Genomic DNA, 14827 nt, shown 5'->3' with positions numbered 1-14827 from the left:
AATGAATTAAAAATATGATTCTGGGTCTCATGTGTGCCAACGCACGCCCTCATTAAAGCAGGATGAGTGAGATGAGATCGGTTTCAAAGCTTCCCATCCCTTTGCCCTAGAGCCGCCGAGGCCAGGCACTGAAAGGATGCACAGTAAAATTAAATATCTAAAAATTCATCTTTAATTAACAGAATTGGATTAAAGCTAGACACCACCACATATCATACGAGAAATGGCTGAGCTGGCTTCCAAGTGCTCTAATTCAATTAGGACGCAGTGAGTGACACTCGGACGGGAAAGGTTAATTGGGGGCGCCAGAACGCAATCATTCCTTACCTAACCAGTCATTAAACTTCTTAACCTCTGAGGGCAGTCCCAGCTCGGTGAAATCGCCTGTGTGGAGAAGGATGTCCCCATAAGGCATCTGGATACCATCTGTTCTGGAGTGTGTGTCTGAGATGCAGACAAACCGCGTGTGGCCCGCTGGTTTTGGAGTGTCATATGGGATGGGGTCGACCCTAAAGTAGACATAACAGATCCCATAACAGTTAAATATATTAGAATCCTCGTAATTGTCATCGCACATACATATTGACTGTTATCTGTGAACGCACCCAGATACACTGATGCAAAGGCAGAAGGGCCCACTGTGACAAGGGACACTTTTGGGTGCAAAGGAGACAGCATCATCCATCTACGAACCCATGGGGCAAATTCTTACTTACCTGGTAGGAAACTTAAAAGGCAAGGCTGTCTTACACGTAAGAGTCAGAAATAACCCAGGAAACGGCTAGAGTGATTAACAGTGAAGTTTAGGGATACTGAACCCCAACTGGGGCAGCCAAATTATGCCATTTTCTCTCATCATGCTCCAATTGATCCCACTACTCATTAGGAAATGGATAACTAATTTATTCCTCCTTAAACATGCATAACTTAAGCAATGAACTAATTTACGGGGAACACTCTGCGCATGCTCGGCCAACTGAGCTGCGAAGAGACATAGATAGTACTTATATGTAATTTCCTCCCTAGAACCATTCAGCACCTCTATCTTCTTATTTTCGCAGATTGATTCACAGATCAAATTGTGGGGAGGGAAAGTGATGCCGAAGTCACAGGGCTTTGAAACAAAACGCTGGATGTTGCAAGAACTTTGTCCGGCTCCTTTGCCACCGTGAATTATCTGCAGTCCCAGCTACACCTTAGGTTGCTTGGAATGCTCAAATGCCTGGGGCAAAGATTCAATTCAGTACAAATAGTAAGACTTTTAATGGGTGTGTATAGATCTATACATGCATTAATATATGTGCAGTTTTAGAGACCTAAGCACTGTGAAATTACACCAGGGCACAAGAATCAAAAGGCAAAATGATCAACCCGAAGCAAAGAAAATGAAACAGAACATTCTCATTTAATTGAGTGTAACAAACTGTGCTACATAAACTCGGTAAAGAAATGCAAATCTGACTCTTCAAGCATACAGTTTTAATTATTTAAGGGGTTTATAGCAGAGTTAAGGATGCTTTAACTATATTAACTCTACACTGACAGCTTCCTTTAATTCCTCTGTAGGAATGTACACTTACTCTGGATGATGAGGGGAAAGCAGCAGTTATAAATGCAAAGAGAAGGTCACAAGAGAAGCAAATACACAACGTGGAGATGAGAGTGTAAAACGTTAAGTAAGGGACAATTTTTCATATCACAGCCCCGCCCTGGGTCATTAACATGCAGCGGAGCACCCAGGGAAAGCTCAGCACACGACTCTCTGCACACGCTGCCTCTAAAGGCTTTGTTTAAGTTCCCATTCTTTTTTCCACTTTTTTAAAAAGAAACAATCTGTTGTAACCACGGCAATTTTTGTGAGCGAAATAAAGACAGTATGTGGCCTGGACAGTCCTGCATTTCTTTAATGGTTAATCTTTCCATTTTATTTTATCTTTGTCAGAGAAGAAGGAAAGTAAGGAAGAAAGGGGCCCTGGAAGAAGCCAGAAAGGGGGAAGGAGGGCCTAGGAACCAGTGAATGCAGTGGGTCTCATTGGAAACCCAAAAAGAAAGCTTAAATTCTGTAATAATAATAATAATAATAATAATAATAATAATAATAATAATAATAATAATAGTGGATTTTTTTTCCTGTAAAGGTTAGAAATTAATAATGCCATTATCATGGAGAAAATTCACTAATCCACTGAGATCCCATGAGTAAACCTGGGAACCCTCCTGATTATAGCCAATGTTAATTTTTTTTAAATATATAAGAAAACGTTAGGTGTCTTCCTTTCCGTTAGTGAGACTGTATACTCAGTCCCAGTGGTTCTAATCGTATCAATTGATATCGCCCGTGTTCTAACAGCAGTTTTCCCAGAGAAGGAAGGACTGTTCCTTGCTGCAGCAGACCGTCACCCTCTGAAAGTGATAGGTAATATTCTCTTTCTGAATCTCAACGCTCACCAGAATGGGACTGTGCACATTAATACTTAAACCACCAACATCTGACTGAAAGTTAAATAAATCAACCCACTGGACTTTATATGAATAAATTCAATATTTGTATGTCTTTTTATTTTCCAGTTCAGTTCTCATCCTAATGGCACACTACAGACACAGCCCAGTTTCTCCCTTTCCATAACTCAGCTAAACTACCCGCACCATCACTGCATCAAAATCCGTTATGAGTCCATCCGAATTTATCAGAGGGGCATCACAGTCACCGTTTTGAATTTATAAAGCAGAAAGTAGCATGGATATCAGTCCCTCACCGTGGACAGGCCCCTAGTCTCTGAACTACCCAGTTCGGAGAAATGAATCATCACATGGCACACAGTGTGTTTCCCATATTAGCTCTCTATCGAGCAATCACTTTCTAAGACTGTTGGAAATTTCTGAGTGGCTTCAACTTCCTTCCCAGCCCTCCCACCTCCTCCAGAGAAACACTGAAATGTCCAGTAGAACTAACAGTGAAATAAAGATCAAGGAATAGAAAAATAGAGGGGATAGAAAGAAGGGAGAAGATGTGTCTCCTCAGCTTTGAGCTGAAATAAAATAATGAGCCAGGACACAGGAGGACTGGCAGAGAAGGCTTACGCATCAACACCACCAACTGATGTCATCAAAGAGGAGTGATCAGTAGAAGTCTGGGAAAGGTATGGAGAATTGAGGGAAGGCAGAGGATTAGGGAAGCAGGCGGGGGAGTATAAAGATACAAATGCAGAATTTATATACCTCCCCTGACCCAGAGACACTGATGTCCTTTGTTGCCCATGGGACTAAGTACAAGAAGACAAGACGGTAGCACGTCAGAGCCACACTGCAGGATAACATGATAAATCTCTCCCGGGGGTCACAGGAAGGAAGACATCCACCCAAAGACATTGAGGGTTGAAAATAAGACGTCTAAAAGAGCAGGCAAGTGGCAGTGAATATAATGAAAACTGAGACAACCCTAAGAAAACTCTTTCCAAATTGGTAAACATTTGATAAACACTTTGAAAAAGCAAGACAGCCATTTTCCTGTAAAAGCATGTTTAAGGGAGAACTTGACTGCTATTGGAAGATCTAACTGTTCACACTATGTGAAGATCCTCACGCAACATTCTCCCCCTTAGTTAACAACTTTACCCCTTCCTGTTCATGCCGCCGACTTCTCACACGACCTAACATTTCCCCTAAGGCATCATGTCAAATATCCTAGCAAGTGAGTATCTTACCACGGCAATCTAACCCCTAGAGCCACATTCAAATAGCAGAGTGAGATTTGCACGTACATCTGAGTACACCCAGGGGAAAACAAGATGACATGGGAAGATGAGAAGAAAACACAACATCATAAAACCCCAGAGCTGGACAAAACCTTACGGGGCGTCGGGTTTAATGCTTTACATGAAGCCTGAATGCCCTCGATCCCTGCCCTGTGTACCCGACGTAAATTTTCTCTCTCCATCTCCAGAGAAGGAGAGCTCGTGGGTCCCCTCCCCACCCCTGGGCAGCCCACTCTGGTTACTGACAGCTCTACTTGCTAGAAAGTTTCCGATCCAGAAACTCTGAGAAAGCTGAGCGTGGTCCAAAGTGACCTGGCCTGGAGCCTGAAGACTGAGTAACAATTTGGCTGAGTTATTTGGCTTGGGCAAGTTACTTCATTCTTTTGGCCTCAGTTTTTTCCTCATCTGTAAAATGGGAATACTAATGCCCAATCTACTATACTGCTATAAGGATATAAATTGTCACGTGCCGGGTTTGGTGCACAGCATGCGCTCCGAATGCAGAGATGTAAGGGCGGAGCATGTTTGGCTACAGAGTCAGACTATCTAGTTCAGAATCCCACTCCATATTTATTGACAGTGTGACACCAGGCAGCATGTTAAACTCCTGTGTTTATATTAAAACGGGTATTAAAAAAGGGACCTAACTCATAGGACTGCCATGAGGATGAAAAGGAATAATGTATTCAGAACACTCAGAACAGTGCCTGCCACACTGCAGACAATAAACGTTAGGATTTTTTTTTTTAACTAACTGGTAATATTTTTGCTATTACCAGTAGTAGCAGTAGTTAGTTTCTCTGACACCCATCTCTCCTCTGTTAGAAGGAGACAGTAAGAGCTACCACGCAACTTTGTGAAATTAAAGGAGAACACACACACACACACACACACACACACACACACACACACACACACACAAGCTAACACAGCACTGGGCACATTAACCACAGTCAATATAAACATTCATCTCCCTCCTGTAACTTCCCACTTAATCCCAGTCCTGCACTCTGAGATAACAGAGAAGAATTCGAGTCCCTTCTCCATTGGACCGTTTTTCAAATATTTGAGGACGTGTATTATAATCCCCTGAAATCTTCTCTGCCCCAGTGGAGGAGTCAGTTTCTTCCACTTTTCCTCATGTGATAGGCTTCAAGTGCACTCAGAATCCTGGTGATCTCCTTGATACAGTCTGACTGGTTGGAACCTCTCCATCTGCAGTGCCAGACATCATGGGCCGTGTGAACTCATGGACCAGTGAGCTGTTTATCAAAGACAAATGCTAGTACAGGTGATGGAGAACCAACAGGGCTGGATCCCCCGGAAGACTTTCCTAGAGGAGGACTGAGATATCATCTTAAACAATTTTCAAATTAAGTCTCCAGGTTTTGTGCCAAGCCTCCAATCTTGTTCTTGAAGCTTGACTGTCAAATGTTTATATATCCCATTGTCTATTCAAACAAATAAACCATTCTCATTTACTCAGTCTTGACGCATTAGAGAGTTTTTTAATCAATAAAAAAAATAGATAGGATAACATTATTGCTTCCACTGTGGAATTCTCTTCTTGCCATATCTGTCATTTTTTCCAATAACAAATCTATACAGTGTTGCAATTCCCATTGATAGATTGGGACAAAAGCTGTAATTGCGTTTTTGTTACGACATGGATTTCTTCTGTAGGCCAAGTGTGCAGTAAAAGTCTTGTGTACACAATTAGCTTGTAATTCAGTGTCAGAACAGACTATAAGCCTTACAAGGCATTTTAACAGGATTTTAATGCATTTACCATCCCCCACTGAACTTGAAAATTCTGATGTGGAGCTTATGCGTTCCACAGAATTTAATCTCTAAAAAGTTTTCAAATGTGATATTAAAGCTTTCATTTTTACCCTGAAAATTTAGATCGCATGAGAGTTAAACTCATGTTTGTGATGTTACACCATCCGCCCTAGACATAAGAAGTCAGTCCCTTCTCCATTTGACTGATAAAAATATGCAAAACCGGCCAGCAAAACAATGAATAAATAAATATCAGGCTTAAGTGAGTATAGTAACATAATTTTTGGATTGGAAGGGACTTTAGAGATGATCTAGTCCTGTATTTTGCTCTTCTGAACAGCCTCTTCACGGTTTTTGCCTTTCTGCGTACACTATTACTTAATGTTTGTTAAGTGTCTTGGTTTTTACTTTTATTTTTAAGTTTTGCCCTAAACAGTATCATCTATGAAGTCATGAAGCGAAAAATATGCCTGAACTTTCCAGACAATGCAAAGGCATATGCAGTCAAGACCCATCCAAATATCATTGGAATTAGGCAGACTTTATATAGAAAGGGAAGTGAAAACTGCAATTTAGGACCATAGGTGGAGCTCCCAGGTATTTCTAGTGTAAAAGAGAACAAAGAAGCCACAATTCCAGTTACCACAATAAAACAAAAATTAAAGGACATTGGTTTTAATGAGTTGCTTGAAAAATAGGGGCTGATTTTCCTCAAACTCTGAGCTGGGGAAGTTCTCCCAGTTTAGTCGTCACACCCCAGAACAGTAATGGTGCTGAAACACAGTAAGGAAGCGTAACAGAGCCAGATGTATAAATATATTCACATTTGTACCAAGGGCACTGCTTTCCTTTAACTGCTGAACTGCTGTATCAACACTCTTCTACCACCATCTAATTATAGTTAACAAAGCCCACTGCACAGAGTGTGTCTCATCTATTTTCCCCTAGTACAAAAGTACAGTGCTGACATTCAATGAATATTAAGTGGTAACAATTTAATTCTTTGAGCACTGCATGTGATAGGAATTCATGGTCCTTTGACTGTTCCATTGGAGGTGTTTTGGTGCCCGTCAGGCTAGCTACCATGTGAGCCACTGAAGCCTTTCGGACAGCATATGGTTGGGTCATAAATATCCCACTGGAGATGTGCTGTCCAGGGTTAAATGTTTCCCACTCTTTTAACCTAACAACCAAGTTAATTGGCTTACACTTCTGGCCTTGCATTTGAAAAAAGAAGGCATGTGACACTGTGCTGAGTGCCCATTACTCCACAGTCAGTCAGGTAGTCAGTCAACAGTGATTTCTTAAGCTCCTACCTACGTGCCAGGTGCTGAAGGTAAGTTCTAGGAGGACAAAGAAACAGCGAAAGTGTTTCCTTCAAGGATTCTACAGTTGATCTGCCAATTCATTACAGGCATATCTCAGAGATACTATGGGTTCGATTCCAGACCATCACAATAAAGGGAATATCTCAAGAAAGTGAGTCACACAAATGTTTTGGTTTCCCAGTGCATATATAAGTTATGTTCACACTAAGCTAGTCTAGTAAGTGTGCAATAGCATTATATCTAAAAACTAATGTACATGCTTTAATTTTAAAAAGTTATTGATAAAAAATGCTAACTATCATTTGAGCCTTCAGCAAGTCATAATCTTTTTGCAGGTGGAGGGTCTTGCTGGATGTTGATGGCTGCTGACTGATTAGGGTGGTGGTTGCTGAAGGCTGGAGTGGTGGTGGCAGTTTCTTAAAACAAGACAACAATGAAGTCTGCTGCATCCGTTGATTCTTCCTTTCACAAATAATTTCTCTGCAGTATGCAATGCTTTTTTAATAGCATTCTACCCACAGTAGAATTTCTTTCAATATTGGAATCAGGCCTCTCAAACCCTACTGCTGCTTTCTCAACTAAGTTTATATGATTTTCTAAATCCTCTGTTGTCATTTCAACAGTCTTCACCAGGAGTGGATTCCACCTCAAGAAACCACTTTCTTTGCTCATCCATAGGAAGCAACTCTCTAACTGTTAAAGTTTTGTCATGAGGTTGCAGCAATTCAGTCATCCTTTCAGGCTCCACTTCTATTTCTAGGTCTCTTAATATTTCCTCATCTGCAGTTACTTCCTCTGTTGAAGCCTTGAACCCCTCAAGGTCATTCACTAAGGTGGGGAATCAACTTCTTCCAAACTCTTGTTAATGTCGACGTTTTGACCACTTCCCATGAATCACAGGTGTTCTTAATGGCATCTAGAATAGAGACTCCTTTCTAGAAGGTTTTCAGTTTACTTTTCCCAAATCCATGAGGGGAATCAGTATCTATGGCAGCTAACACCATACAAAATGTATTTCTTAAATAATAAACTCGAAAGTCAAAATGACTCCTTGGTCCACGGGCTGCAGAGTGGATGCTGTTGGCAATGTGAAAACAACATGAATCTCACTGTCCATCTCCATCAGAGCGCTTGGGTGACCAGGTGCATTGTCAGTGAGCAGTTACATTCCGAAAGGAATTTTTTTTCTGAGCAGTAAGTCTCAAGAGTGGGCTTAAAATATTCAGTAACCCATGTTGTAAACAGATGTGCTGTCATCCAGGCTTTGTTGTTCCATTTATAGAGCACAGGCAGAACAGACTTAACACGATCCTTAAAGGCCCTCGGATTTGCAGAATGGTAAATAAGCACTGGCTTCAACTTCAAGTCACCAGCTGCATTAGCCCTGAACGAGAGAGTCAGCCTGTCCTTTGAAGCTCTGAAGCCAGGTATTGACTTCTCCTCTCTAACTATAAAAAGTCTTAGATGGCATTTTCTTCCCATATAAGGCTGTTCTGTCTGCATTGAAAATCCACTGTTTGGTGTAGCCACCTTCATGAATGATCTGAGCAAGAGCTCCTGGAAAGCCTGCTGCAGCTTCCAATCAGCACTGGCTGCTTCACCTTGTGCTTCTGTTACCGAGAAGGTTTCTTTCTTTAAACCTCATGAACCGACCTCTGCTAGCTCCAAACTTTTCTTCTGCAGCTTCCTCTCCTCTCTCAGCCTTCACAGAATTAAAGAGGGTTAGGGCCCTGCTCTGGATTCGGCTTTGGCTTGAAGGAATGTTGCGGCTGTTTGGATCTTCTGTCCAGACCACTCAGACTTTCTCCACATCAGCAATAAGGCTGTTTCACTGTATGGTTCATGTCTTCACCGGAGCAGCACTTTTAAGGTCCTTCGAGAACTTCTCCTTTGCATTCACAGCTTGGCTAAGTGTTTGGTGCAAAAGGCCCAGCGTTTAGCCTGTCTTCACTTTTGACTTGCCTTCCTCACTAAGCTTACGCACTCCTAGCTTTTTATTTAAAGTGAGAGATGTGCGACTCTTCCTTTCACTGGAACATTTAGCGGCCATTGCAGGGGTATTAATTGTCCTAAGTTCAATATTGTTGTGTCTCAGAGAACAGGGAGACCAGATGAGGAGAGAGACGGGGGAGCAGCTGGTCAGGGAAGCAGTCAGAACACACATTTTTGATTAAGTTCACTGTCTTACACAGGCATGGTTTGTGGTGCCCCAGAACAATAACAACATCAAAGATCACTGACCACAGATCACCATGACAAGAATAATAATAATGAAGAAGTTTGAAATATTACAAGAATTACCGAAGTGTGACACTGAGACACAGAGTCACCAAATGTTGCTGGAAAAATGGTGTTGATAGGCTTGCTCGATGCAGGGTGGCCACAAGCCTTTAATTTTGTTAAAAAAAAAAAAAAAAAAAAAACACTGTACCTGCAAAGTGTAATAACGTGAAGCACAATAAAACTAATTCTGCTTGTATTCAACAGATGTGTGTTGGCATGCCTGATTTCTGCTCAGACATTTAGTCATTTCACAGGCATTTATTAAGGACCTTCCACGGACCATAGATTGTGCTAGGTGCTAGGGAGACAGCTAAAACCAAGTCCCAGATGGTCTCTGTGATCTGTAAACAGGTTATTTATGAAACAATTCACAAAATGCTATAATCAAGGATGTGCGAGGCGCTGTGGGGTAAAGGAAAAGATACCTGGCACTTTTGAGGGCTAGGAAGAAGGACAGGGGACACTACAGTGGGCACAGAACATAAGGTGATGCATCAGCTTCAAATGCCTGGGACAAAGGATCTTCGTTTCATAAAGAAGCGGCAGGAGAGTAGCCTAAAGCTGGAACATGAATTGGGATTTAAACAAGCCCATGACTTGGAGAGTCAGGCAGAACAGAAGGGCTGTCCAGGCGACAGTGGGCGCTGTACTGGAAGCACTGAGCTTATTGAGGGACTTGTGAGTAAAGAGCCGAGCCGTTGCTGGAGCAGAGTCGCTGTGTCAGTGAGCAGGGATGGGTCTGAAAGGCTGGTGGGATTGGGGACCGCACCACAGCCAGCCAAGCCATGGGGCCTGAGCCAGTCCTGGTGGTCGTGCGAAGCATCTTCCTCCCTCACTCATGGGAAGGTGCAGGGGGCCACAAGGAAAGCTGGCTTTATGAAAACTGAGCGGCTCCCTGCAAGACGTGAGGGTGATGGAGCTGAGGGTGGGGGACGATAAAGGAAAGGAGGCTGACTTGAAATTAACTGCAAAAATCCAGGTATAATCCAGATGCTTTGCTGTACAGCTGAAACTAACACAACATTGTCAACTATACTTCGATTTTTTTTAAATCTATGCAGATTATGATAAAACGAAGCCCAGTGAAACAGATAGAAAGGAGGGGCTATGAAGGAAAGGCAGCAGAAACCTGATGATACGATAAACAGAAACTCTCATCATGAGTGTACTGTAAATGAGGACGGGAGGATTAGTCAACAATGGCCTACAGCACCCTACACCCAGACAGCTCCGGCAGCTCCAGCCAGTCCCCTTTTTTATCACTGACCTGATGCTACAGGCTGAGTGTCTGTGTCCCCCCTAAAAGTCATAGGTTGAAGCCCTAATGGGATGGTACTTGGAGGTGGAGCCTTTGGGAGGTAATTACGTCTAGTGGGTGGAACCCGCATGAATGAAATGAGTAGCCTTACGAAAAGTGACACAAGAAGGATGACCCTGACAGACCGAGAAGGCAGCCGTCTACAAGCCAGGAACCAGACTGGCTGGCACCTGGATCGTGGGCTTCCCAGCCTCTGGAATTGTAAGAAACACATGTTTGTTGTTTTACAAAGCCACCCAGTCCACAGCATTTGTTACAGTAGCTCAAACTGACGAGGACGTCTGGACCCTGACGGAGAATTTTGCGGCTGAAAACAACAATGGGAACGATGGGGTGCAAGAGCGACGGTTTTCACTTCAAAGCCAGGCACTGCGATGCCCTTCACCTGGACAGTCTTCATTCCATCCCTACAGCAGGTAGGCCCTGCCTTTCCCTCATTTTACAAATGAGGTCACTGAGACAGACTAAGCAAAGGCACAAGGCCAGTAGGTGGCTCTGCGGGAAGCTGACCGCCCAGTGTCTACTGTATCCATCACCTCCCAGCTTTACACCCTCTTCTTACACAACACAACCACCCAGATGGAAAAGCAGATTCTGTCCTAAAATGGGGCACACAGGTTTTTAAATCAATGATTACAATTACAACTTCAAGAATAAAATGTGGGTCATTTTCAAACACTGGGTCCACCTGAAAACATGTCTTTATTTGATCCAGCCCAGTAGAAAGAACGTGAAGAGATGTCAAAAACACAATCATTTAATTTTTTAAACGTTGGGGGGATATTCATAAGGAGGTATTGGGTCTAATGGATAAAAATATTTTTTTTGTATTAAAACTGCCAAAGGAGACCTCTCTCTACTGTCTTTCTCCACTTCCCAAGTCTCCAAAGCCAAGTTTTCCAAGGGCGTAATGTCTCACAAGTAGTTGTTAATGGCATTCATTGTTTAGTTAATTGTCCTTATTAGATGTGCAGGTAACTTCATACTTGCATGGCTAATGGGCCTTCTTTAAAGTGTGTGGCCAAATGTTGGGTTTTAATGGTCCTTAATGTTTTTTCCAACTTTGGGTTGGGTTGACTGCCTTACTTTCAAAAAACTCAGTCGTGCCTAAGGCAGAGAGGCCATTTTTGGCTACACATGGAACATTACATAAGGCCATTTCAAGACAAATGCTTATTTGTAAGACCACTTAACATGATGCCAACATTTAACAACCTTTCAAAACTAACGCAATACAATGATTTTCAGACTCAGTATGTTACTCTGGAGAGTGTTTCATGACAATAAGAGAAACTTTTTATCCTACATCTTTATCGTTTGCTGAAATTGCTGGTCCACTATTCAACCATAAGCATCACACAGTTTCCACAGAATGGAAGAACCCACCGAGGGCTACTTCTGTCCCCCTCTAGCAGTGAGGACTTACTACCTTGGTAGAGTATTTTGTAGTTTACATTCCCCCACCATTATCGCAGGGTTGGTGTATCCAAGGTACAGACCTGGTGGGTAATCTGCCTGTGATCACCCAGCTAGTATGCAGTTGAAAAGATAATCAAATTGATACCGAGCAGCGCTCCCCTACCCCCACCAACCCTGCCCCTCTTGTTCATAGAAAAGCTGAAGTCTCCCAGGCCTCCCTAAACCTTAGAAGAGCAGGCTCAAGCTGCTGATTAGGAGAAGCCTACAGGCACTGGGGGGGTGGCAATGACTCTGACCACCTATCTCAACAGTTAACAGAGTTTATGCCCCCATTTCCCTTTAAAACTTTCATGGCTGAACAAAATCTTCAGAGATTTTGGGGTTTTTTTTGGGGGGGTGGTGGTGCTGGGTCTACCAGATTGCAGCCATTCTGATTAAAAGCAGCTTTTCTTTTTGTTACCAAGGTTGTTGCCCCCGGGATCATACTCCTGCCCCTCCCCCAAACAGAAACCAATCACTCTTATCTAAGTCTCAGGTGGCAAAGAGAAGACACCAGAACTGGTCAGACCCAACAGCCAAGACGGTGGAGGATTTGACTTCCAGTGGACCTTGAGGCTCAGTATACGCTCACTGTAATGTATTAACATGTTAAGTGACACACCCACCAGCGCCATGACAGTTGACAATTGCCATGACAACAACCAGAAAAACCCATGCAAGGACTGAAAAGCCTGTACAAGGACTGATGGGCTCCATCACACCCGGAAGGAGGACATGATGGCAGAAGCCTCCCACAAAAGACCACGTGGCCCGACCCGGGCCGGAACTGTCTCTACAGGCCATCTTGGCTGACGGCTCCCCTCTTGAGCACTTTTCTTTCCTTCTCTCTGCTTGAGCACTTCCCTTCCTTTTCCTCTTTTGGGAAATAAAGCAATTTTTTCACTTTGTCCCTCTGCCTCTACTGCAAAATCTTTCACAGCCAGTGGCAAGGACCTGCACTTTGGTGGGCCTCCCACATTAGAGGTCTCACTATCCGCTAACAAAATCTAAATCTGCAACTAAATCTAAGACTGCAATTCCAGCATTCGATTTCCATGGAATAATAACAAAGGGGAATACTCTCTCCTGTGTTACAACTTCTGATTAGCACTGGCTAACCTCTGCCCAGGTTCTTCTGTTGAGTGACACTAGCAAAGTCTACCAATAGGTCTGACTAGAATTGAATCCTTCACCCTACGCTTCTGAATTAGCCATTTTAATCCTCTGGGCTAGGGTCAGCAAGCTACAGCCCAAAGGCAAAATCTAGCCCAGTGTATGTTTTTTTAGGAGGAAAGTTTTACTGAAACACAATCACATTCATGCGTTTAAATACTGTTAGGACTCCTTTTGAGTTATAACGGCAGAGTTTCACAGTTGTGACAAATGCCATATGGCCTGTAAAGCCTAAAATATTTACTATCTGGACCTTAATAGGAAAAAGTCTGTCCACTCCTGGTTTTGTCACTCAACAAACATTTATTAAGGAACAACTACATATTAGGCACTTTATTACTAACAATGCCTGACATTTAGCAGTATCTACTGTGTGCCGGGGGCTTTTCCTGTATTACTACATTTAATCCTCTCCAGATCGCTCTCTGCAGGTTGTCTGTGTGCACACGCTCATACACACATGTGAACTTTTTTGTATTCTTCTACAAATTTTTTACTTAAGGGCACATAGTAAGTTTGGGGCTTTGGATTCAGAGTCTGTCTAACCATGAGCATCTGCCCTTTGCTGTGTAATAAATACTCTTTCTCAAAGGTGTGGGGAAAATTGAAGACTTTGGAGTGAGCATCTTTTTAATGGAATGATAAACCCTCAGGTATCATCTGATCCCACAGGACTACAGGCTTCAGTCCGTGGACTACAACTTTGTAACTCGTGGATAAGCGAAAGCAATGCAAACAATTCTTCTCTATAGGTGCAAAGAAACTGTCCAGTGGAGGTTCAGGTGACTTCCCCTCCAGTTTTGTATCCATCTGTAAATTCATTTCAACAGTCTTTTATACCATATAAATTCGTGGTCCTTCTATGAAGCTATTCTAACAAATTTCTTGGTTCCCTCATTTATTAATGAGTTATATAAAATTTTTAACAAGTGTTCATTTTATATCTGTATGAGAGTCAAGATTTTTAAGGATTATGCTTTTACTAAGGTTGCCATTTTTACCATCTTGAACCTCACATTTTTGCTTTGGAGGGCATACATACCAAACTGTAATTAATGTGACCATAAATTCTATATCCCTATGCAGGTATGGGAGGAGGGAGAATAAGAGAGAACAAAGTGATTAAGAGGTCATTTCAGAGGTCATTTATGTCACTCAGAGCATCAACAAGGCCTGGGTTTAGGCCACGGCTCTGTCTCTGCCTGGCTTTGAGACCGTGGACAAGCTACTAAACTTCTTGAAGCCTCAGTTATCTCATCTGTAAACTGGGGATGGTAACAGTTGCTGCCTTATAAAGTTGACACAAAGACTAAACAATTATTGCTTATAAAGGGACTAGTGAACATTAAATGCTCAATAAGTGCCAGCCATCATTACTGGAGATTCTTCTATGAGAAATATTAATGGACTGAATTAGTTCTATTTGGGGATGGGGACGGTCTTCACAGGGTGGGTATATTTTATCCAGGCCTTCAAGGGGCAGCAGGAGTCACCAAGCAGAGAGCTAGGGTGATGTCATTCAACATAAAAGGAACACTACTTAAAAAAGAGAGAGGTAAGAAGGTGAGTCAGAGTGCCAAGTTCACAGGAAGGTAATTCCCTGGTGGACACTGCATTTATAGGTGACCTGAATTTTTCTAAAGTTGTGAAAGCTGGCACTGCTCTACTTTACAGTGGTATTCGGATTGCTAAGTTGAGGAGGAGGAATGCATTATCCAGATTCCAATTTT

General features: G+C 42.6%; 1 protein-coding gene across 6 annotated transcripts in view; it reads right to left on the bottom strand.

The window, feature by feature from the left end:
• MPPED2 (metallophosphoesterase domain containing 2) overlaps positions 1-14827 on the bottom strand; it is a 162625-nt gene that overhangs the window by 112439 nt on the left and 35359 nt on the right. For 5 of the 6 annotated variants that reach the window (XM_031459850.2, XM_031459851.2, XM_031459852.2 and 2 more), the window contains one exon: positions 328-509. The exons of the other annotated variant lie outside the window; for it this stretch is intronic. In XM_031459850.2, the coding sequence (XP_031315710.1) occupies positions 328-509 (182 nt within the window). The remainder of the gene's footprint in view (positions 1-327; positions 510-14827) is intronic. 6 annotated transcript variants of the gene reach the window in all.

The sequence above is a fragment of the Camelus dromedarius genome, chromosome 12 (assembly GCF_036321535.1).
Source record: "Camelus dromedarius isolate mCamDro1 chromosome 12, mCamDro1.pat, whole genome shotgun sequence".
NCBI classification, from domain to species: domain Eukaryota; kingdom Metazoa; phylum Chordata; class Mammalia; order Artiodactyla; family Camelidae; genus Camelus; species Camelus dromedarius.
Note: the sequence above shows the minus strand (reverse complement) of the source record. Positions and strands in the feature narration are given on the sequence as shown.